Source organism: Chlorocebus sabaeus, chromosome 15 (genome assembly GCF_047675955.1).
Source record: "Chlorocebus sabaeus isolate Y175 chromosome 15, mChlSab1.0.hap1, whole genome shotgun sequence".
Taxonomy (NCBI): Eukaryota; Metazoa; Chordata; class Mammalia; order Primates; family Cercopithecidae; genus Chlorocebus; species Chlorocebus sabaeus.
The window spans coordinates 50033514-50059777 of NC_132918.1; the positions used below are offsets into that span (position 1 = coordinate 50033514).

Below are 26264 nucleotides of genomic sequence, written 5' to 3' on the forward strand. Positions count from 1 at the left end.
TACGCAAGATTTCTTTCTACACTACCAGGGAGTTGGATTACTTGACCTTTTGGTTCCTTTAGACATCACTAGTCTAACAGATACAAAGTGCTCAAGATAAGGTTTGCTGACTGAATCATACGAGCCTGATACTTAACCTGAAAATGGCAATAGATTTTTGTTCCACGCATAGGATAATCCAAAAAAGTGTGACTATATTCTCAATAAAATGTTGATGTATTATAGAAAAAGTCACCATATTTTCATAAGTGTATTTTAATTTTTAAAATTTGAACAATTCAAGTAAAAGCTAGGTAACATAAATACAGAGTAAATGCACATAATTTACAGCCATGTACATAAATGCAAGATACCAAACCTCACATGAATAGTCCAAAGTTAACACTTTTGAGGTTCACTATTTAGCTATGACTGATAGGTCCTAATTGTTCACATACACGGGGGTATACATTCCAAAAGTTTATAAACACAAAAACTGAGTCAAACTAGAATTTTGTTTCTACAAGGAGTAGCATAAAAATCAGTGTGTAGGTTAATGGGAAATGTAAGCACATGATGGAGAAGAGATCTGAGTGGGCAGAAAGTTTGTACACTGTATTTTATGTATTAAAATCCCTCAAATTTAAATCATTCAGAAATACCTATATTCTTAGGAATGTTAAAGTCATTAGATATTTGAGGAGAAAAGGCTGAACTGTATTCATCAGTTCCAAAGGGGGTCCCTAGATTACTAACAGTCTGGGCAGAAGAGCATGTAAACAACAAAAGGCAGGCATGGACAATTCTTGAAGAGCAAGAAATGGATTGATTTTTAGCACTTAAATCCTTCACATCTGAATAAATATTTTTAGTGATTTAAAACCAATCTTAAAATGCTGAAATGTTTGTAATCCAGAAATAAACATTTTTACCAACCCAAATTCTGCTGGTCCTAATATAGTAATGCTGTTCCACAGATAATCTAATGATATTCTATCCTGACTTCAAAGTTACAAATCCACTGTGGGGGACCCATCTAGAAAGGATGGTTCTACAAAGTTATATAATGAGAATCAAGCCAACTTTTGGTGATAGATTTTTTTCTTGGGATTACAAGCACTGCGTGGTATCCCGAAATCACAACTGCTAATTCTTCAGATTTGAATTTTGAAATTTAAAAGTACATACAATCTAAACAATGTGGACTACCTCTACACCAGAAATAAAAGTCATGATAAACATATGAAAAAAAAGTCCAATGCTTTGAATGTTTTTGTTTTTAAACATGAGTCAATTTTTTAAAAACTTCAAGGAAATATTTCAGAGACAAACTTTATATACAACTTTTATATATAGTTTTCCTTTCTGAATTATCTCTGTCATACATAAACTATGGCAGATTGTGCTTAGGGAAAAATACAACTGAAATAAACCTCATTGCTCCTTTCTAGTTGTTGCACAAATAAACAATGTCCAAGACTCTAAGATTTCTTTTCTTTCCAGTACACACATAATACTTTCAAAAGCTGAATATAATGCACTAAAGGTCAACACAAGTTTTACTTGATAAATACAAATAGAAAGAGAATATATGTTCATCCTTGAAGGACACTTGTTATGAATATGCTACAACTAAATAATAAGATGTTCCTTAGCTGCTGGTTTTCATATCATTCTTAATCATTTGTGGGGTACTGAGATCAGTAAGACTAGGGAGAGTATCTTACATTCAACACAATGAATGTTTATGGGTCTTCACAAGGCAAATGGCACTGTATTAGGCAGTAGAAATGGCACCTGAAAAGGCAAACACGATAGATTCAGACCTTCTCTACAGATTTATTACGAACCCGTTTTTGGTATGTTCCTCATAATATGTGTCAAAGCTGAAATTTACCATGAAAGGTACGAATAATTCCAAAGGTAAGAAAACTGATTTTGCCTTTGGTCTCCAAATAGATTGGAATATTTTTATTCCAATCGAGCACCTCAAAAACATCCAGTTACTGTTGACCACAAGGAAGTTAAAATGGGGGAATTTAACAGGGCACTATGTTTCATTGGTGACAGCAGAGAAAGCTTGCGATGACACGCTGCAGTATCTATAACATTGGCGGCACAACAGGGTACACAGAATACCGAAAACATTTATATTAAGGATCTCCAAAACAACATACTTAAAACCCAGAAAAATGTTATGAACACTGTTTCTGCCTAATACACGATCAATTTTTTTTTTTTTTAAATCTTAACATGGTATTCTCTCCTACTCTCTCACCACCCCCGTCCCCAAAAGGCCACAAAGTGCTTTCACAAAGAGTCATTCTTTTAGATAAAGCCATTGCACAAAATGTACAGTTCAGGTACTGAAATGAGTACCACATTGGCGTCCAATCGTGGCAGTTTTTATACACCAGAATAGCATAGGCGAAGTCTTTTAAAAGAATTACAGCAAACATCTTTATAAGGGCCATACATGTAACACATTTAAAGTATTAAAAGGTACAGCTGACTCAATAGCAAAATTTAAAAGCTACATCCTGTTAGCACATTTAACCCAAATGAACTTGAATCTTTCTATGATTTACCACTCAGGAAACTAGGACAGAATAAATTTCTTGTCAAAAGCAGTTTGTTTATTTACACAAAACTAGAAGTTAATTAATGTTACTACCTGCTAAAGCAGATAGCAACGAGGCCCTTGTCTGTAATATTTATACTGTCCCAAATATTAACGTCACCTTAAAATGGCAAAACTTTAAATTACTATTTTCTCTACAAAATAAATGTAATCTATCATATATAGACCTGGAAAAAACCCAAAAGTTCAAATTCTTAATGTGAAAGTAGGGAAAGATTCAAAAGTGAAAAATGTTTTATACTTTATGTAAATGATACTTAAGTATGACAAACAGGTGATAATTCAAGTTCATAACTAGTAAGTCACTGAAAGATAAATGCATTCATTCATGTACCACAAAATTAAAGAAGACATGAGGACATGCCGCAGTCAGCGAAATAGCCAAGAATCAACAATTTACTAGTTATTTTGTCCCAAACTATTACCATGTGTGTTTGGTATGTTAACAATTTAAATATCCACATTAGGCTAAACATCAAGCACCTGTTAGCAGTGGAAACTGAAACATTTTGATGCTAAAAAATACACAAGATATTTAGACGCTATTTCATTGGTTGTCAAAAACAGTGACTACTGCAAATAATTAAATATAAAATATTGTGCCAGGTCCTCTCAGGGAAATGTGAAAATAATACTGACGATCTCATTGTCATTGTTGTGATTTTACTGGAATTAAACAAAAGCCAGAAGTTATAGATTTATGACTGCCAATACTATCTTTGGATAGTTACAATACAGTATGTAAAATTAAAGATGGCTTTGTTTAAAAGACTGCCATAAATCAATAAAACCCAACTGTGTCTGGTGGACATGGTAGAGAGAATGGCAATTTTGAGAGAGGAGTGCTTCTAAAGGCATTTCCTTGGAGGTTCTGAGGTTTTTTTTTTTTTTCTCCACATTACTGAAAGGCCAAGAAATGTGGTGTGATCACTATAATTCCTACAACAAAACTTCCACTTATAATAGTTACATGTTCCCAAACTAATTTTCTTCTGTCTGCCATGCTGGCTTCCATATTCCATGGTCCACTGTCATCTTTTGGTCTTCTTTTTTTGTAGTACAGCAGCCCTCATGCTGCTATCCATTGAGTAGGTAAACCACCAATTCATAGGTGGCCATCATAATGGCTGTGTTTGGAATCTGTCTCACTAGATGAGTTGTCAGACCACGGTAAAGAGACCCATAACCTTCTTCTTGAACGAGCAAAGCTAGTGTCTGAAAAAAAGATCTGTATTTTGTTCCCTCTTCACGTAGTCTTGTTCTTACAACTTCTGTTTAGGAAAGAAAGAAAATCATTTTACTTAAACATTATTGATATCTTTACACTCTTCTAATTATAACTGAGCACATCCCATTCATCAGTCTATAAGTGTAAGCTCAGGATAAAAAAGGAGTAGCTTTTAATGTGTAGCTTATTGAAACCAGTCTCATTATAGTAACATCAAACTTCTAATATGGCCCAAATCATGCACGTTAATTATAAGACTTTATAGTCTTTGAATGTAAAAAGACACAATATAACAAAAGAGAAGTATCAGTTGTATGCTAAACAGATAAAAGGAAGGATAGATATAAGAAGGAGGAAAAGGTGAAGAAGCAGTAAAGAGGTGGCATCCAGGATGAATATAAAAAGGATACAGTGAGAAACAAGCAGAAAAGATTTAACATGAATAGTACAAAGAAACAATAGCATTATTAATCTATTCAAAATAGTCCACACATGAGTGTGAAACATCATGTGGACAAAGAAGTTGACAATGTTCCAAACATTAGCTGCCAGCTATAAATCCCAGTCTGGGAATCAAGTAAGCAAAAATCATAAATTTTTAAGAGCTGAATGAACCTTAAAGATTAGTCAGTCCAATTTTTCCTCATTTTAAAAGATGAGAAACCAGAGCTACTGAGAGATTCTGGCCAGCTGCGGGTAGAAGCTGGGACAAGAATTCAGAGCTTCCTATGTAACTACTTTTTTTACATCCACTATTTCTCAAACTTTTTCAACAAAGTATTCCAGAAGGGCATGGGGAAATAGTCTAAAGCAACCCACAGCAATTGTCACTATTTACTTGAAATCTGTTCTGTCTTAAAGATTCGTGCCATTTATATATTTAACTCCAAAATGTCCTATTTGACCAGGTGTGGTGGCTCATGCCTGTAATCCTATAGCATTCTGGGAGGCCGAGGTGGGAGAATCACTTGAGCCCAGGAGTTTGAGACCAGCCTGGGGAACCAGAGACTATGTCTCTACTAAAAATTAAAAAATTAGCTGGGCATAGTGGCCTGAGCCCATAGTCCCAGCTACTTAGGAGGCTGGGGCAGGAGGATTAATCGAGCCTTGGAGTTCAAGGTTGTAGTGAGCTATGATCATGTGGCTGCACTCAAACCTGGGTGACACAGTGACATTCTGTCTACCAAAAAAATAAAAAAATAAAAAAAAATAACGTATCTTATCAACTGTACCTCTTCCTGTAATGACATCATCTCACTTCAAGGGAAAAGTCTGCTTAAACCCCAAAACTCTATTCCTTACACCTTAGCAGGCCACCATCCTAACCCACCCCATAGGTCAGTATCTAAACAATATTGCTGATACTGTCGTATTTTGAATTCTTTTAGAAAAGTCAGGAAATTCCTTCAGGAAACTGAGATAAGTTCATAGTCCAACCTGGTTAAAGAGTTGGTTTCATAAATTACTATTAGAGCAAATGTGCATTTTCTAGGCCTGTCTCATTTTTCCTGATATGATATACAATGGACACTGTAAATATTAATCAGTGTAAGTGAACAAAAACAAGGGCTTACACTAAAAAACAAATCTTAAACATACAAAAATCAAAAGCTACACTTAAAACAACCAAAAAAGCTACCAAAACACCTCAGCATGTAGCAAATTCTTAAGTGATTTATCTAGCTATCAATGAAAAAGGCTATATTATAAAATTTAAATATTTAATATTTAAATATATTTATATTATAAAATTTAAATACAGAAATATTAATATACTTATTTGCCAACATGAAATAATGTAAAATAGCTTGGTCTTTGGGATTACAGACTTTAATTCAAATTTGGGCTTCAGCATTAAGTAGGTATGTGACCTTGGGCAAGTTATTTCATGTTTACATTTCTTTTCAGTATTCCATTTCAAAGGGAGAACAATTCTAGTTATGTTCTAGCAAAACAGGGAAAATAAGTACTTTAGATAATTTTTACATAGATTAGTAATGTATGTAAACTATCTACTATAGCGCCTACATCTATGCTCTTTTCAAAAATCAGAAACTTGCCCAAAAGTCACCAAGCGGAAGTGAGTAAGGCTGGAATTTGATTGACTTCAGAGCTCATGCTCAATCATCACCATGCTATTTGATAGCATAATACTGACCTATTAATAGAGCCTACGTTACTTAACCAGATTTAATCTCATTATGAACTCTCAAGAATTGTATTTTGTTATACCAGAACGCAGTAAAATTATAAATGCTTTAATAAGTGAGCTGTTGGCTGGGGTGGGAAAATATTTCTGATTTAATAGATATTGCTTCTTACCATGTGGATATGCTATAGTTGTGGCACAAGTTTTTGAGGTGGCAGCAGCTAGCATCATTCCCACAAAATCTGATGCTTCTTTCACAGACTCTTCATCATTTTCCATTGTAGAAGCAGTCTTACATTCCAGTAGTTTTTGCTTTATACTTTCATAAATAACAAAATGGATAACAGTCTCTGATATACCAGCATATGAAGCAGACATGCCCCTATAAAATCCTTTTAGTCCATCTGTCTGATACACTTTACGAACACATTCAAAAGCACCCATTCGCCTTTCCCCACGGTTCCTGAAAAGCAAGAAGAAACATCTTACTGATAGGTTTTTTAAATAAAGTAAGTAAAATATAATAAAATATGTCACTCTAATAATAAAGAATGGCCTTCTTTAACTCATGAAGAATTAGAATTTAAAAAAAAATTCATATTTTAGATTTCCTATTCTTTTGTCTCAAATTTGTCATATGAAATGAGTGATAAGTAAATAGTTTATTTTACTGAATGCAAAATGCACTACATTGAATCTTCAGTCTCGTGTCCTCATTGGGGTTCATGTGGCAGGGATAAGCAATAAAATCCTTTAGGAACTGTACACCCTGACTGCAGCTCAAGACAAAAACAAAACAAAGTAAACAAAAATCCTCACATTGTATTAATTCCAGTTCTAAGTAAACTGAATTTCCTTTGCATTTAGTAACACAAATAGAATGACTGAGACACTAATGATGATAGAATATCATAAAGCAAGCAGTATGTTTTTTTTTTTTTTTGAGACGGAGTCTTGCTCTGTCACCCAGTGCGTTGGCTGGATCTCAGCTCACTGCAAGCTCCGCCTCCCAGGTTTACGCCATTCTCCTGCCTCAGCCTCCCGAGTAGCTGGGACTACAGGCGGCCGCCACCTCGTCCTGCTAGATTTTTGTATTTGTTAGTAGAGACGGGGTTTCACCGTGTTAGCCAGGATGGTCTTGATCTCCTGACCTCGTGATCCGCCCGTCTCGGCCTCCCAAAGTGCTGGGATTACAAGCTTGAGCCACCGCGCCCAGCAACAAGCAGTATGATTAACTAAAATTCTGTGCACCTGAGGGATTCTCTTTCAACCCCACTCATATTCTACCTAAGAGGTGATGGGGTGAATGTCAGTCAAATTCCCTATGATCATTTAAAGGTAATGGCCATATCAGTCTCCCTGGTGACTAGTAAATGAGAACCTGTTGTGTTATAAAGTATTTATTCAGTACTCTGCCTAAGACAATGTCCTTAGTTCTACCTAAGGCGGCAGCACCTACTCTTACAGAACACAACATCTCCTTCTACACATGCATGTAATTTTGAGTTTTAACAATATTTGTTACCTTATACTGATTCCCCCAACAGGATCTTATCTATAAAGAGATAGGTTTATATGCTACCTATAAAAAAAGGGAAAATTTACCTATTTATAAATTGTACCTAACTTGTTTCTGACATAAAATAAAACCACCACAACACCCACTTAATTACCTACAGATTCCACCAGTTTTATGAATGGATTGTCTTTAGATATTGAATACCTATTAGATAAATGATCCACAAACCAACTGTAACTAGTTTCTGCCATTAAAGATCCTTCCTCACAAGTTAAAACAGATACAAATCCTGAAAGGTGACATATCAGCCCTATTTTTGTTTTCTTTAATTGATTTTTCTTTTTTAACAAATGGAGTCTCCATAGTGCAATCATGGTTCACCGCAGTCTCAAACTCCTGGGCTCAAGCAACCCTCCCATCTCAGCCTCCCAGGTAGCTAGGACTACAGGCATGCATTTTTTTTGTAGAGATTAAGTCTTGCAGTGTTGCCCAGACTGTTCTTAAACTCCTGGCCTCAAGCAATCCTCCTGCCTTGGCCTCCCAAAGTGCTGGGATTACCAGTATAAGCCACTGCACCCAGCCCTCAGCCTTATAAACTAGAATCCTCAAGTCAACCTTTCATTATCACCCCACCCCTGCAAGCCTAAGAATTGTGCTAGCTTGTGTTACAAGTGGAAAAAAATAATATTAAAGAGTTTTAAGTCATGCTTTTCCTGGATTCCTTATAGAGCAATGCTAAACACAGTGAAACCTAACCCTGGTAGTTTACAATAGAATAATGTGGACTAGCATCTTGTACTTTCTAACCTTTGGAATAAGTCTTAGCTACCATTACTTTTCAGATATGTGGCTTTAAGAAATAAACTTGGAGTTTTACTACAACACTCAAGATTTTATTAAAAGATCTATTTCAGATTAAACAGTTAGATATTTCTTTTCAAGTTTCCAAACAGTATATAGTTCAACATGACAGAAGATGGAAAACTGACATTTAAGCAGGCATAATTGTTAATGATGTTAGATCAGTTTGACTTAAAGCCTATAGGACATAACACTATTTCCCAAACACCAAAATATAAAAACAGTAAGAACATGTTATACACAGAATCTACTCCAGACTGAAAGTCTAAAATAGTTTAAAACCATTAATATTATTATTGTAGCATATAAGATAGGACCATCTTGCTACTTAAGGGTCTATTCTAAAGCCAATAGGAGAGTTGAGATGGCAAGACCCTATGCAGCACTGCTTTTGGCCTACTCTCAGTTCCCAGAACACCAAAGGCCCTACACTTTAGAACCTATGAGGTTTGCACCGATTGGTTCCTCTGCTTTAAATGGTTTCAAAAAACCTTTCCTTGATTATTCCATTTAAAATTAGTCCCCACTGTTTCCTGGTGCATCTCTAAGACATAGCAGTATCTGCTAATATAGATTTGTTGAATGAATGAATCTGGCTATTATAAAGTGGTCAGTGGTAACAGATGATACATGAGAACTATTTTGTCAGCCTAGGGTTCTAGCCTAGGCCAATTATAAGTACCCATGTAGGGAAAGTATTACCTTTTGGGTTAGGTTAATCTACCTCTTTCTTTCCTTTCTGTTTCTCTATGGAATCTTTCTAGCCACTCTTTTTAAAATAAAACAAAACAACACATATTAATAATACACTTTTTTCACCTGGAAAAGCTCATATTGTCAACTCTTACATTATCTTTTTTCTGATGGCAGACCCAAGTTTCAAAACTACAACAACAAATTCAGCAGCAAAAGAAAGAAAAAATTTGTAGAAAAAAAGTAGTTAAATCCACTTTAACCAATTTTATTTTAAGGAATTAACATACCTTGCATCAAGCTGTAACCGAGTCTTTATAAGCCAAATGGGGTTGGTTGCTGTGATTGCAGTAAAACCTAAACAAACATGTTTAAAATGAACTCTGGTAAAAATGAAGAATACACTGTTAACTTTAAGGTTTTAAAAATTAGATAAATCTATATTAAAGAAAATGTATATAAACTACTAATTTATGTATATGTTACACTTTTCATTTTACAAATCCATACAACGACAAACATTTGTCTTCACTTCCAATCTATATGAATTCTCAAATTCTGTCCTAAACTAACAGATTCTTTTAAAAGCAAAATGAATATAAATTGCTTTCCCAACCTAATGAGAATATCCTTTAGGGTGCTCTCTACTATCTAAGCTGAATTCAGAAATCCATCTCTACAAACACATAGACATTTTGTGTATTCTACGGCTAAAAAGCATGCACCTGGGATCCTAAAAACCAGCTAAAAAAAGTTACCTGGGGTTTGATTAGCATTCCAAATCACTACATTCAAAATGAATTCTACATAAATGTCAAATTTTACCAATATTTTGATCTTCAGTTGATTATATAGTGGGAAAGACTGTTGTTTGGCCCCATGAATACTTTCTACATATATACTTACTAATACTGTTAAAATAACCGTATCACAGTAAAGTTTTTGTTAGGGTTACTAGGACAGGCCTATATTCATCTACTTAAACACATACAAAAACTCAAAAGTTCAAAAAGTTACAAATTGGAAGTTCCTTCTTACTTTTATAGACATGGAAGAAACTCAGGGTAGAAGACAGCTCTAGTTTACTTTAAAACTAAAGTATTATGTACTAAGTATTGGTGCAGAATGGTGGTCACCTAAGATGGCTCATTCCAGGTAGTAAATTAAGATCTACCTGGAACAGTATGTTTCTAGGATAGTGCATGTTTTACTTGCCACCTTCCTAGCTATGGAAAAATAGCACACAAAATACAATCTTGATGACAGAAACTTATAAAGATTGCTTCATCTACACAAAACAGGGTTTTAATTTACACAGACTTCATAGACCTACTTACGCTAAGTTACATTTATTCAATAAAAACTTATATGCAGAAATGTTTAAGGATCTTAACTGTTTTAATATTTCTATCAAATACTAGCAGGTCAGGCACATTATTTTTATAAAGGTGGCTAATGATCAGTACATTTAAGATGAGTAAAGTACTTACAGGAACAGAAATGCTACAATATACTTAATAATTTGTTTTTAAATTAATATAGTACAGATCCAATCATAAACCTTTCTTGGCTTTCAAAGGTATATCTACATACGCAAAATAATTATACTAAATTGTTTACAAAGCTGAATTTGGTCTCACGGGGTTCTTTTCTATGTCAGTAACTGGCTAACTCAAATTTTACTTCCTTAAGCCACTGTTTTAACATTGTAGAAATAGCCAGATATTATACAGATGGATGCTCCAATTAAATCTATTTAGCAAGCAAGATAAATGGAATAAATATTCAGTTTAAATAATTCCTTTACCACTTTTGTAAAGATTATATAGTCTACATTTCTCTTAAGTGCTTTTAATACTACATATGTAAGTATAAAACTAGAATGGGACCAGCAATTTTAGACGCATCAGCAGGTACTAAGTTGATAAAATTTAAAGTGTTGAGCAGGTTGCCAGGAACATCTTTTTATATAAAAGGTTGTTTTCATGCATATATTCTTGGTAAAATAAAAGAAAAACATGAAACTATCAGACCAGTTTAAATATTTTTCTTGCATGGTTCTAGCTTAACTGAGAACAGAGTTATAGAGTATTATTTTTCTCTTCTTTTGAACCTCATTCTTCTACATGAAAAGGCTAGGATATTCAAATTATATTTTAAAGCAATCAGACATCAATATTCTGGTCAAATTCCAATTTAATGATTCTTGTTTTGTAAACTTAAATATCTGTATTAGCTAAATGTCTGCACAGCAAAATTAAGAGTTTGTAAGTAAAAAGCTGCTAGCCAGCATAAACCAACAAAATATTCTGCATTACTCACAATGATTTTTATTAATCATTTTATAGAAATCTTAAGAAAAACTATTTGCTTTTTATTGAATTTTAAAAGCTTAAAACTGGGAATCTTTACATCAAACTTTTTAAAAACAGCCGATCTAGGTAAAAATTCTCGTTCATCTTATTATACTTATTTGAAAAGAAGATGAGCACCTAAGTTTTTTTTTTTTAAAATAAAAGTTCTATTTCTAAAAACAAACTTTAAATACCCAAGCTTCTGTCCATAATACTCTTCCAAGTCACAAAAGAATTTGAGGCTAGAAAAAAACCCATATATAAAAAACTTTACAATAGTACAATAATTTTGATAAATGTTGTTAGGAACAAAACTTTTTAAAGACCCATAAATTATAATTTTAAATTATTCTCTGTACATATTACTATAATGTCACAAAGCAAACAACAGGTATTTCTCACTTAACTAAAATTCATTTCCAAGCACAAATTAACCTATGTAACAGGCCACATTAAAATTTAGGTAAGTGAGAGAATGTTATCTTATCCCTATGTAATTGCTATTATCAGTACGCTATGTTTACTATGGTTGCTCTGGCTCAACTCTCCCAGTGAGAGTTAGCTCTTAATAAAGACACTAACCTAAATGCCAGCAAACCATTGGGTTAGATGAATCTAGGCACAATCCACAGAGTTTCAGCTATTAGCCTTTTACCGCTTAAAACTCAGGTCCTTGAGTTTTATGCTATTACTTTCTCCTAACCAAAGACACTTTAACAAACTAAATAGACATTACTAGGATAATTACATCTAATAAATATAATCTAATAATCTAAGAAATGAAGCCAATGGAAAAAAACAAAAATTTATCGTAACTTAGCATTAAATATGGTAAGGCAATTTGAGGTTAGCCCAAGTTAAACATATCTTCCCATTACTTATAAGACAAACACACACAAAGATACTGGGAATAGTGCCCCTGAAATTTAGAAATTGCCTATTACTTTTTATTTTGCATTTTAATTTTGTGACATTTTGATAATATGCTAATTTATATTAAGACTCTGAGCACCTAGTGAAACATGAAAATGAACTTAAGATGACATGAGGGATCCATTTGTAAGGTAAGAAGAACTAATATTGCTCCACAGTCAGTAAAAGCAAAGTGCCAATATATTGGCCATACAGTTAGTAGGGTGGTTAGCATGTTAGAAAGCTTAAAAAAATTTTTTAAATGCTACTTTAAAAGTTTTGCTTTATCTAAGTAAGATTCCATTTGACAGTGTCGACCAATTAAAAACCAGATTAACAGAAAAATTCTGCTTAAACTTGCTGAAAATGTTGATTTCATTAAGTGAGTGATACCTGTAGTGTTGCGTTTTCGGTACTTTTTATTTCAACTAACTTCTGTAAGAACAAAGCCCACCTAACCTCCTAAATGTATTAACACCACTTTTAAAAGTAATTAAAACTAAAACAGCTAAGATCCCATATATTCTTTATCCTGCATTTATTTGCAAAGTAATGCTATTAATTTTTTTTTTTTTTTTTTGCAAAAGGGTTCTAAGAAAGCCAAGTATCAACAGACAAAAAAGAATGGAAAGCATTGTATTAGGCTTTTAAATATGTTATACTAAGCAAAGAGAACTGTGATTTTATCTAAAACTTTTAAGACAGTATAATACCATTTACAGCTATATATTGTTATCACATTCTTTGGAGGTCAAGGCTGTTACCGCCAAGCTGAAGACCCCAGGCTTTTATTACATGACGACTGAAAAATACCTCATTCTTCCTTCTAGAAGGAATATTATAAAGGAATCAGACTTAGCCTTTATAAAATACGCAATGCACACACAAATTCAGGAAATAAAAGTTAATTTCCCGCCTCCTAATTCCACAGCTATTATAAAATCCCAGGGTGCGTTTCTTATACTACAGGCTGCAAGAGATGCTCAGATCAGTACTCACGAGGTTTAAGTTAGTCCATATTTCTACAGGAAGTGACCTGCGGATGGGGAGCATGAGATGACACGATCTCACTCTTTTCTCGGGAGAAATGTACAGTAAATGCCTAAAATAGACACAGGCTTTTCTGTATCATAACAACAAGCAGTGACCTCATCAGAAACATGTGTACAAATTGAATCCCATTGGAAGGATTTGAGAAATATTTACTGTGAGATCTAACTTTTTTGAAAATTTTAAGTTAAAAAAAAGAAAGGAATATCAAAATGGGCCATTTAAAAAAATGTACCGAGTACTGAAAATCCTGCCATCTGCAGCAGTTTCAGAATCTAAATACTTACCTAAAAGAAGATCAATTCTGCCTTAAAGAAAAAATGCTAACCTTGTCAAAAGGGAATATTTAGAGGGGATCATCATCTCCCATTTTCCTACCACTATTATCTATTATGATTAAGGAGGTGAAAACACAATTTCTATTCTTTAACAATCAGCCTACTTAGTAAATCTTAAAAAAAAAAAAAAAAAAAAACCCAACAGAATATTCAAGTAACTTCATTTTGGAGCTATTTATATAAATTTTTAATAAAATAAAGTATACATTGCTACAATAGTACCTTTCACCTTTTGCACTATGGCCAGTAATATTGCACATCCATACTTATGAAATATTTTGCATTATTTTGTATTTAATTTCTTGTGTTCTACAAAACAAAAAACAGGAAGAATGTTTACACACAAACACACAAAACATCTGTCCAACCATCCATCTGGCTGAATTAACTGCCATGGACAAATAAAATACTGTTCAAAAATATTTCATAAATGCAAGACAATACCTGTATTTAATGAGTAAAAGCCTTTATTATAATGAAGTTTAAGTCTAACAGAAAAACATAAATTGAAAAATAACAGTGTATGCTGTAAGCAAATAAAACCCACTACGTATGTAGGAAACTTTCAATGATTACATTACTAGTATTTTAAAAACTGAGAAGTAACTGTATGAATATATAATCCAATCAAAATCAGAATTCATTTCCTTTACATTTATAATGTTCTATATAAAAGTATATACATGCCAGATAAAATCTTTTAAAAATTGGGAATTACTATAAAGAAAGAAGTAATTTAATAAATTTTTTTGCATACATCTGTGCCTAGGTGTATATAGAGGAATATACAAGTTAATTTAAACAAAATATACAGGCAACAAAACAGATACCCTCAATAGCTGAGATATACTGAGTCTGTCAAAGGTCATGTGTAGGAGAAAAAAACGGCAGGCAAAATATTAAGAGTCAACATTATTTGATTAAATATCCTCACAACTGAAAAAAATTTTTAATGCATGAAAATGTACAGCTCAATTTTAGAGGTTTACAAATTCTTACAGTATGCACTACAACAAATAAAAAGACCCACTTTAAACTGTCCTTTTAATAAAATAAATTTGTAGTATCTAAACATGAGTTCATATGGATAAAATGCAAAATGAAAATGAATTGAGGTCACTTGGAATAAAAATAATGTACAGTGCCTTATAAATCCTTAATGTGTGTGCTATCTGGTGTGTTAAAATCTTGCAGGCAGTATCATTAATGGTCCATTTTAGTGTGTTTTTGTGTACTAAAGTGACAAGGTTAGCATTTTTTCCCTTGAATAGACAGCTGAAAATGATTTTTCACAGAACTATCTTTACTTCATGCCCCCAAATCATTCATGTTTAGACCTATAAAAATAATCCTAAAAAAAAACCCCAGAGTAATCTGGTCTAGATTATTTCAAGAACAAAGGGGGCAAAAGGCTACTTCAATGAGTCTGCATTGGACCATTCAGTTTTACCAACCATATAGTTATGAATAAAACTGCAAAGCTAAATGTTAATGCTCATTAATAGTGCACAGAAGCTCTGAAAGCACAGTTCTCAGAACAATGTAACTGCAAACAAATTCAAGCAGTATTTTCTACACAATAAGTGTACAGTGCAATAACCTCTGAACAAGTATGAGACTATAAGTTTACCAAAACTCGAGGAATTCAAGTTGGGAAATGGTATCAATGTATAGATAAAAACGAACTACATGTTAACATTTGTAAACATTTGAGAAAAAAGTGCAAAGTGACAATTCTACTGAAATTCTTTGCAATGTGATACAAATACAGTAATAAATTCTGATGAGATAATCTAATGAAATAAGATGTTCCAGTGGAAATATATTCTGAACCTCTACATTTGCTATACTGATATAACAAATATCAATTTAAGGCCAGGAGCGGTGGCTCACGTCTGTAATCCCAGCACTTTGGGAGTCCGAGATGGGCAGATCACGAGGTCAGGAGATCGAGATCATCCTGGCCTAACACAGTGAAACTCCATCTCTACTAAAAAAAATTCAAAAAATTAGCCGGGCGTGGTGGCGAGTGCCTGTAGTCCCAGCTCCTCGGGAGGCTGAGGTAGGAGAATGGCAGGAATCCGGAAGGCGGAGCTTGCAGTGAGCAGAGATCACGCCACTGCACTCCAGCCTGGGAGACAGAGAGACTCCATTTCAAAAAAAAAAAAAAAAAAAAAAAAAAACCTAAAATGACCGCTCATCTAACTTTCTAGATTCCAATTCTTTCAAATAAGATTAATATTTCTTTATAATTATCTGAGGTTATAAGCCAAAAACATAATAACTGGTAATTCAGAAATGTATTTTTAAAGAACCTGATAGAGTGGTTATAAGGTTTGTCACTGGCCACCAACCTTTACCTTACATCCAAATTCATAGGGGAAAAATTCTATCTATTAATATTCAACATCTGTAAAAATTACATTAAAAATAATTCTAGTTGTAACAACATAATCTCTATGACACTAAAGGAAAGAACTGATTCTCAAAATCCAAATCTATGTAGACCGCTTGACTCATTCCATGGGTAAGCTAACAGAGGTTCACATAAATTACATAATTTGCCCAAGGTCTCCTTATTGGTAAATGATTGTATTTCACTCTTTTGACCTTTAGATTGTCCCTTCCAGTTTTAAAGCTTCAGTGAGTCAATCGACAATTACTAAATACAAAGAGTCTTAGAAACAATTTGTGATATGATAAGGGCTATTGACCTTTCAGAAATTTGTATTTCAAACTTACTTACTTCATGAAGTATATAGGTCAAATTGATTCAATTTATTTCTAAACCAAAAGTGTTTAACAGTTTAGAGCACTCATTATTAAGCACATAATTGACACTCAATTTATTGATCAATAGCTGATGAAAGCAGCTACAGTTTATAAAGTTACAGCATAATTTGAAAATCTGAGATATGAGTAAATGTGCAATAAATCTCAGATATTAGGGAGAATTTTCTATGGAAAACTGAAGTTCATGGCTTTGTCCAACATGCATAGCAGCAAATGATTCCAGAACCAGATTGGTCAAACCAACTGTTTATCTTTATGGCAGTATAAAGACCTAAAACTTGTTGTTTTAATTCAGAATCATATATACTTATCAGTGATGACAGAAAGAAAGAGTTCCTGGAAACATTTCTATAATAAGCATGTACACATAGCCAGTGTCTAAATTTCAGGAGCTATCTAGTGTGGATTATGTAGAATGAACAATTTTTAAAAATACACATGGTAACTGAATTATCATCACTCACAAAAATTTCAGCATTTGAGCACAGGACAAAATGAATACTTTACCAAGAATTGCCGACACATTTCAGACAGAAGCCAAAACATGCAGCAAAAAGGGAAAAGACACTAACAGAAATTGAGGAGAGAAGAGTAAATCACAGCTCTGTAACTTATTTACAGTGTAATTATGGTTGGATTCTTAAAACTGTTAACAATGATCACTAAACATTCAGTGGACTACACAAGGCAATATAAATATATTACTTGCACCCTAGCATGGAAACTCCTAACTACAAAAACGTCAACTGATGACAGATTTTACATATACCTAATTTGGTTTATATGGATAAATGTAAAAATCATCTAATCAATGAAAAGTACATAAATCATCAACTTCTCACTACAAACTTATAATTCAATATTAAGCCTCTAGGTTTCAAGAAGTTTTTTGTTTTTTAATATTATACATTCATACCTGCCATTGCCGCTGAAATCATGTGTACTTGGGTAGAATCAGGATCAAATACATCATTCAACTTTTCCTTGCAGTTTGAATAAGCAGCAAAGTATATTGCTCTAAAATAGAGATTTAGATTTATCAATCAGCATGTTCTTAATGCATAAGACTTACATATAAATTGATCTTCACAATTTTAGAATGGAGAAATTTAAAAACCATAAACAAAGTCCTAGCCACATTCTCATGTAACATTAGATATATACACTTTTCATAAATACTCTGAAGTACTTTTTGTATTGACTCATTAAAGTAAGACAGTATCAAATGTAAAGTTCCTACCATTCATTCTCAAACAGACCCCCATCCAATATTCTGACAGCCACTTAACTCACTAAAACTTGGTATCCAAAAAGATAAAAAGAAAAAATGAAATTTTAAAAAAGGAAAATAAAAACAAAATAACAACTAATTTAAACAAAAAGTATTTAAGATTTTGATGTTTAGAAACTAAATGAATGAATAAGGCTGTAAGGCTGGTGCAGTGCTAAGGCTAAAGTAAATACAGTTATTGGAGATAAGCAGATATGGCATGAGCACTTAACATATAATTTTTTTCATGGGGAGAAGAGGGTGAAGCAGATCCAAATGATTAAAATATATGCTAAACAATTTTAAGATACTGTGGTATATTCTAATTCATAGTACACACACTGTAATTCACATTATCCTTAAACAGACAAAACAATTCCAACAAAAGAAATCAGACCCATCAGGTCAGAATGTTTTCCAATGTTTGTAAACACTGAGTGAAATTTAATTATTTCCCTCATTGTTAACTTACTATGATTTTATGCATCCCCACTACCTCCTCTATGTTAACTTCCCATGCTTTGAATTATTTGCTTGCTGTATGAAATATCCTGTTATTTCCCCATCTTATTGGATGATTAGTCATCCAATAAGAATCAGAGTAGACAAATACAAATGAGAATTTCACTGTTGTACCTTTATTAATATGCTTAAGATAAAAGGAAAATTAATATAACTTAAAATGAAATATTGTACTTTATGAGAAAGAAAAACATAAGATACACTTGATGCCAAGTTGGGAAGAGGCATAAACAATGCATTTCTAGAAATCAGTAAGAAAAAAAGAAATCCTAATGAGAAAATGGCCATGAAATATATATAGGCAATTCACAGGATAGACAAATGACAAATTACAAGAAAGTATGACTATACCAAAAATTAAATAAATATGTATTAAAACAGTGAAAAATCCCTTTCAGTCCATTTGGTAAGTATTAAAAAAAGATGGACAGTAGCCAGCATTGGTAAGGCTATGGATAAGGGATAAAAATCCAGCATGCCTTTTTATACTAAGGTAATTTAGTAATATTCACTAGTCTTAAATATGCATATGCCCTTTTATTCAGAAATTCTAACTTTAGGTAATCATCCTAAAAAAAAAACTTCCTAGTGTTCAAAGATAAAGGTTGAGGTATGTTTACTGAACCATTGTTTATACAGTGAAAATCTAAAAATAATCTAAATGTATAATAAGCAAATGTTTATTAATGATGGAATACTATACAATTAAAAAAATAACCCACATACTATCCATGGAAAACCTTCAAGTTAAATTAGGTTAAACATTTAGTATGATTCGGTTTATGTAAAGCATAATAAATATTAAGTATACATGTTTTTATGTATATGATAACCCAGAAAAATTACTGGAAGAATATACAGGAACTGTCTATTAATGGTGGTTATCTACGAGAAGTGTGAGTGTTTGGGAAGGTACACAGGATGAGAGATGATGTGTTTAGGGTAGAAACTTTACGCTATACTTTTTTTGTTGTTTTTGTTTTACGAGATAGAGTCTTGCTATGTTGCCCAGGTTGGTTTTGAATTCCTGGTCTCATGTGATCCTCCCACCTCACCCTCCCACGAAGATTGATTATAGGCATGAGCCATTGCATTTGGTGTTTTTTCTTTTAACTTTTTTTATAATTAGGATGCAATTTTGGATATTTTTTTAAAGAGAGAAAAGAACTCATAAAAAGTTGAAACCTAATAAATAACAAGACATGGATCTGGTACATGGTTTGGATACAGACAGCATTTTCACTCTAAATATGAACTTTGTACAGTGTTCTGTCGTGGAAGAGGTTAACAATCTAAGATGCAATGGTGTCAGAGAAAAATGACGAAGTGATGTTTTCATGTCCTTCTAGCTTCCTTAATAGGTAACAGAACCATTCTATCTGTTTGGTTTGTCCCATAAGCCAAAAAATGACTTAGTTTTAAGAGTTCTAGATCTTCCCCTTTCTTACTGCTAGTTCCTTTGGCTGCTCCTTTAGTTATTAGTTCCTTTGCTTGTTCTTTGTCTTTTCACTTTGCATAAAAACTGCTTCACAATGATCTTACTATGTGCTCCTTTGCACCTACACATGGTGCCATGCCCATCCTTTTGGATGGTTACTGATACCAGTTACACCATAGTTCTTTATCCTTATCACCCTGACATCTCTTCAGCATCTTCCTTGAATAGCTCCCTTTTTATTATGGTAAAAGCCATGTACATCACTTATTGCCCTTCAACGATACACAAATTCTCAGGTTTTTAGACTTTTTGTCCCTTTCTTCAACCCTGTTCTAAGCCCTGACATCCTTCTTAGTCCTTTGGTTCTACTTTTCTATCTTGTTTCTTGAAGTTTGATTTCTATGTGGAAAGTGAGAAAGGAACACTAACTTCAGGTGGAGTGCAGAGCAGGATAGCTATGAAAAGCAGAAAAATACAAGATACCCTAAATGCCTTTTGGTCCAAGGAAAATATTTGTTTAAAAGAATGCTTACCTTTCTTAGAGTCAAAATTTTTCAAGACGCAAGAGCTGGTTTAGTTAAACTCACAAATCTACCAAGCACTTATCTCAAAATATCAGGAGTATTTTACAGCCTTAGCCCTGTGTAGATTTTCAATTCTGCAGCCCCAAATTCTTCTAACTCCTACGGTCAGATGAGAGCATAAGCAACTCCCCAGAAGACTCAATATACTGCCACTAGCTATGAGGGTATTTCCAGATTTATCTTGCAAATATTACTAATTTTACATCTCCTAGTCAATGCAATATAAAGATATATATTCATAATTTTCAACTTTGATTACAACATCTCCCCCAAAAAATCTCAGGTCCGTTTATAGAATTTTAACATTTAAAACTCTTACCTATAAATACAGTGTTCCTTAAAATTCTAGCTATAATAAGCGATACTTTATTATTTTCTCCAGTATAAGACTATCAAAAATTTAATGCAAATACTATACCTTCTCCCTTATATTATGAAACATAGCTTTTGTATTCATATTACTACTGTTAATTTCTAATAGCACTGAAATACTGTTAGTCTTCAAAATATCCAGTACCATTTCCTACCACCAAACATTAATATATAAATTTGTTCTGGCTAGCACCTGAAATTCTTAAAAAGAAAATTAAGTATTTTAACTTCCCATAAACACTGAAAATCACATTTATAAATTTAACTGTATCTATAAATGATTAAATCCAGGTGTGCTGAAACAAAAGAGATTGCCATAATTTGCTTAACTTTAAACAATTTTTTTTTTTTACCTGGAAGGGGCTACCCCCACTAAATTGGGGCCTAATCCTCTAAACAAGGAACGTGGCCCTTCTTTTTCCAAGATCAACCTGAAAGAGAAAAAACATTCTATTAGAAATATCCTTCAAAGTCTGGTACTTTATTTACTTTGTATAAATAAAGTTAGAGTCTAAATCCAGTATATTTGTATTATGTTATGCTTCTCTGGTTTTCCTTACTTATTAAAAATTTGTGGCCAGGCACGGTGGCTTATGCCTGTAATTTCAGCACTTTGGACACTGAGGCAGGCAGATTCCTTGAGGCCAGGAGTTCAAGACCAGCCTGGCCAACATAGTGAAACCTCGTTGCTAATAAAAAACACAGAAATTAGCTGGGCATGGTGGTGCATGCCTGTAATCACAGCTACTCAGGAGGCTGAGGTAGGAGAATCGCTTGAACTTGGAAGGCCGGAGATTGCAGTGAGCCAAGATTGTGCCACTGTCCTCCAGCCTACAGATAGAGTGAAACTCCGTCTCAAAAAAAAAAAAAAAAAAATTAAAAGAAAAAGAGGAAACACAACAAAACACAAAACACTGTTTTTTTCATGACATACCATAAATTGTTGAAGACTGATAACAGATTTACTAGTAGTGATTAAAAAATCTGTTCAGATTCTTTCCTGAAAGATTGACACAAAGATAAAGAGTTCTACATTATTTTCATATGATCATGCTACTCTTATCTTTGATTTCCTTAACTTTACTATCTTTACCAGCAAATTGAAAGCTTAATAACTACCTGCCAACTAGAAATGTAGTTCCTTCCTAATTTTCAGGTCTTTTACTCAATATTGGACAATACTTCTTAGTATTGCAGTATTATCTCATCCCCATTCCACTGAAATGCTGTAGCAGAACCTATCACCCTAATGTCCTTTAAGGTACCAGAATGGTTGGCCTGTTATTTCTCCTGCCACTCAGTTAACAGTTGCTATACTGAGTATTTAACTGTATAATTAGCTGTTTATAAGTAGAAAAAGTAAGTAGATAGAAAAAAGAAGGCAAGGACCCTGACACTGTGGAATTTGCTGTTCTGTTTTGGTAAAAAGAATTACAACAAAACAAATAAATTAACAGACCATATTAACAAGCAAATACTATACAACCTAGATACATATATGCCCAGAAGAGAAAGGAACAGAGCCAGGTGTAAGTCACAGAAAGCTTTTTTGGAGTAAGTTATGAAATGAAGTTTTGGCAGGGAGAAGGAACAGAAACTGAAGAGTAAGTATTTTAATTCAGAGTTAACAGACTAGGCCAAGTAGTTCTCAAGCATCTATCTGCTTAAGAGGGATCTCTTTAAAGGTAGTTGGGTCTAATGGTTAATTTAAGGCCTGAATTGAGCCGCCAGACTTCTCAAGATATGAAGCTCAATGTTGGTAATGAATAACTCTAAGACCCTGAAATAACTTTTCTCTCATACTTAGTTTCATCAGCAGTAAAACAAAACAAAACAAAACAAAAACAGTACCCTTCTACTGGTTACTGTGAGGATTAAGTAAATTAATATATGAAGAGCTTAAAAGAGGGCCTGAAAAACTGAGAAACTAAAACACAGCCTAGAAGGATTACTAAAGTTCCTGTGAAGAGAAGGCAAAATCACTGAAAAAGAGAATTAAAAAGTATTATCACAGAGGTCAAAAGAATTTTAAGGGGAGGCAATCTGTGGTAATAAATATCAAAATCATGGTATTAAAATATTTTCCTATTATAAATCAGATAGAAATATTTATCTGTAACTATAGCATTTTTTTTTCTTTTTTGAGACAGAGTCTCACTGTATCACCCAGGCTGGAATACAGTAGCACGATCTTGGCTCACTGCAACCCTGCCTCCCAGGTTCAAGTGATTCTCCTGCCTCAGCCTCCTGAGTAGCTGGGATTACAGGTGCACACCACCACACCTGGCTAATTTTGTATTTTTAGTACAGACAGGGTTTCACCATGTTGGCCAGGCTGGGGTCGAACTCCTGACCTCAGATGATCCACCCACCCACCTTGGCCTCCCAAAGTGCTGGGATTATGGGCGTGAGCCACCACGCCCGGCCCAATTACGGCATTTTAATCCAAAACTGTTATCAATGTTATTCTACCTATTCATGTACTTATGTAAACAAGTTTGAAAAAAGAAAAGGCCGATGAAACCCTTTAGTAACAAAGGTAAATACACAGAATGAGTTTATTTGCTATTACAAAATAAACACTACTGAACTAAGTTCAAACAGTGAGCTGATAAGGCAGACACAAAGGCATTCAGTTATTTATGAGTATAAACATGCAAAACCTGATTTTAATAGTTTTGAAATTTCAAATCCAATGGCAACATAATGAAGTATGGCAAAATGTAAAAACAAATCTCTTCCAAACCATCAGGAAATGTTAAACAAATCCTGAATAGCATTAGAACTCTGCTGTCTCAGTTGTACTTAGGTTACATAAAAATCACAGATTGTCGTTAATTGGATGTACTTACTTGTAAGAGTACTTGGAACATTAAAAACATACACGAAAGGAGTTAGTATTAAACATTATCACATTTCAAAAGTAAATGAATAATCCAAAATAAAATTCTTACAATAGCTTTAGAAAAAAATCCACTGGATAAATGTAGAAATATTCTAAATACACATGATTTGGAAATAAAATTACACTTTATCTTATCTAACTATTCTTCTCCATTAGGGATTATCATTCCTTATGAGTACAATTCAGAGTAACTTCTGTAAATAGGTTTATGAAGAATCATTTTAAATGTTACAGAATATAAGTAAACAAACATCTGGAAATCACTAAGGCAAACTAAAAGAGTGCTGAATACTATGCTCTCACTTTAGGCAATGAAGAGGTCCAGGAGACACTATTCGGTTGACACTGGCTCCAGCCATGGTGTTCAGGTGAACTTCAGAAATATAAAGTGTCACAGAAGATGACTGCAGTCGTGTTTTTACAACTTCCAGTGGACATGTCAGAATAGCTCCCACTGTACCACCACATCTAAAAAAAAAAAAAGAACAAAGCTCATCTATTTGATTCATAAGTTAGTATATATGCCCAGAGCTGTAATCCTCATGGGTACCTGGAGCTTTGCCAACATACTAAAATTTATAATTTTTTATGTTAGATGACTAAACAAATTTTTAAGAGATTCCATTATTTGATTACATACAAACATCTTCAGTAACTAAAATGAACACAGCTTAATAACTATCTGGCAAGAATAACTGCTGATGACTTCAACTGATAGGTGCTGTTACTAAAATTGTACTGGTAAGTCACATCATGGCTTTAAATACTGTCCTAAGGTTTGATTTAGTACTTATGTATAAATAACTTGTGGCTCCGTTAAAATCTAGGCCATTCTTTGAGGTATATCCTGTCTTTCAAACTCCTGTCCTTTCAAACTGAAGAAATGGTCTTCTGAGCATTAAGAAAGAACTCATTGATAGTTAAACATATATAGTTCTCTTATGTTAGATACCCAAATATTCACAAGTATTTCATCTACAAAAAAATACAGCATTTGAGGGCATGGCTCACACATGCAATCCCAGAGCTTTGGGAGGAGGCAGGAGGATGGTTTGAGGACAGTTTGACAGCAGCCTGGGCAACACAGCCAGACCCCATTTTACAAAAAATTTGTTTAAAAAATTAGCCAGGTATGGTGGGGTATGCATGTAGCCCTAGCTACTCAGGAGGTGGGAAAACTGCTTGAGCATAGGAGTTCAGGACTACAGTGAATATGATCACGCCACTGCACTCTTAGCCTGGGCAACAGAGTGAGACCCTGTCTCAAAAAAGAAAAAAATTGGCATTTGAGTCTCACAATTAATGTCTGTCAGGCCTACACATGGAAATCTGTGCAATGTAGGTAGGGTTGTTAGAATAATCCAACATAAATAAAAGGACGGATCACCAGAACCATAAGAACAAAAGCTCTTAATGACATTAAACTGTTTAAAAGGTATGTAAGATATAGGCTGAGTAATTATTAGTTTATTATTTTAAAATACAAGAGTAGAAAGTAATTTCCTCCTAAAACTTTAATAGCTACCAAATGAAGCCTTTAGAACTGCTTTCTAACCAAAAGGGAAAATCGCTCAGAAAAGCTCTTAGTGCAGTCAAAGAGAAAAGCTAGTTGAGTCAGGTTAACATGGACCTTCAAAATGGGCATTAAAAGAAAAAGAAAAGCAATCCATTCAATAAAACACTAAACAATTCTACCTCCACAATTAAAAACACACACACACATATATATATAAAGGAAAGCAGGCATGGCAATGTTAGTATCACTCCAAATAGAATTTAAAAGAAATTTTAAAAGATAAAAATATGTCATATTGATTTATTAGTATATGCCACCAAGAAAATAAGATAAAACCAAACTGTATGCAACTAATGAGTGAAAAACTTATGCAACAAAACTATTAAAAGATAAAGTTCATATGTAAAATAAAAAACGTAACCCTTACCTCACACTACATTTTAAAATTAACTCAAAATGGATCATAGACCTAAGTTTAAAATGATGAAACTATAAAACATCTAGGAAAAAAACATCTGGAAAAAAATCTTTTAACTTTGTGTTAGGCACAGACTTCTTACATGGAGATCAACAGAAGCATAAATTAAAGAAAAAAAGCTGAAAAACTGGACCTTATCAAAACTAAAAACTTATACTCTGAAAGAAACTAAAACTGCTAAGATAATGAAAGAAACTGAGAAGAAAATGAAAGCCACAGACTGAGAACAAATATTTGCAAATCGTTACCTGCAAAAGTGCTTATAATCAGGAACAAAACCACGTAACTCAGTAAGAGATTTAACAGATAGTGATATATAGATGCAAATAAATACATAGAATTCTCAAAATCCTTCGTCATCAGGGAAAAGCAAAGTAGATCCATTATAAGATACCACTGCCCATCTATTAATGGCTAGAATTAAAAAGAGTGATCAACAGCCAACTGCTGAACAACTGGAAATCTCTTATACTACTGGTGGGAATTAAAAATGGTACAGACATTTTAGAAAGCAGTTTGTCAGTTTCTTACAGAGATAAACATAAAATTGCCACACAACCCAACCCTATCTCACTTGTGGGTACTGACCCAAGAGAAATGAACAGGTATGTCCACAAAAAGACTTGTTCATGAATGTTTATAATAGCTATACTTATTAATAG

General features: G+C 33.5%; 1 protein-coding gene across 1 annotated transcript in view; it reads right to left on the reverse strand.

The window, feature by feature from the left end:
• Positions 1-239: 239 nt before the first annotated feature.
• Positions 240-26264, reverse strand: part of SLC25A36 (solute carrier family 25 member 36) — a 39261-nt gene continuing 13236 nt past the window's right edge. Inside the window, exons 2-7 of the mRNA XM_038002790.2 lie at positions 23912-24076; positions 21057-21134; positions 17434-17534; positions 9361-9427; positions 6171-6460; positions 240-3891 (exon numbers count right to left, since the gene is read on the reverse strand). Coding sequence (XP_037858718.1) covers positions 3698-3891; positions 6171-6460; positions 9361-9427; positions 17434-17534; positions 21057-21134; positions 23912-24076 — 895 coding nt within the window. The 3' untranslated portion in view covers positions 240-3697. The remainder of the gene's footprint in view (positions 3892-6170; positions 6461-9360; positions 9428-17433; positions 17535-21056; positions 21135-23911; positions 24077-26264) is intronic.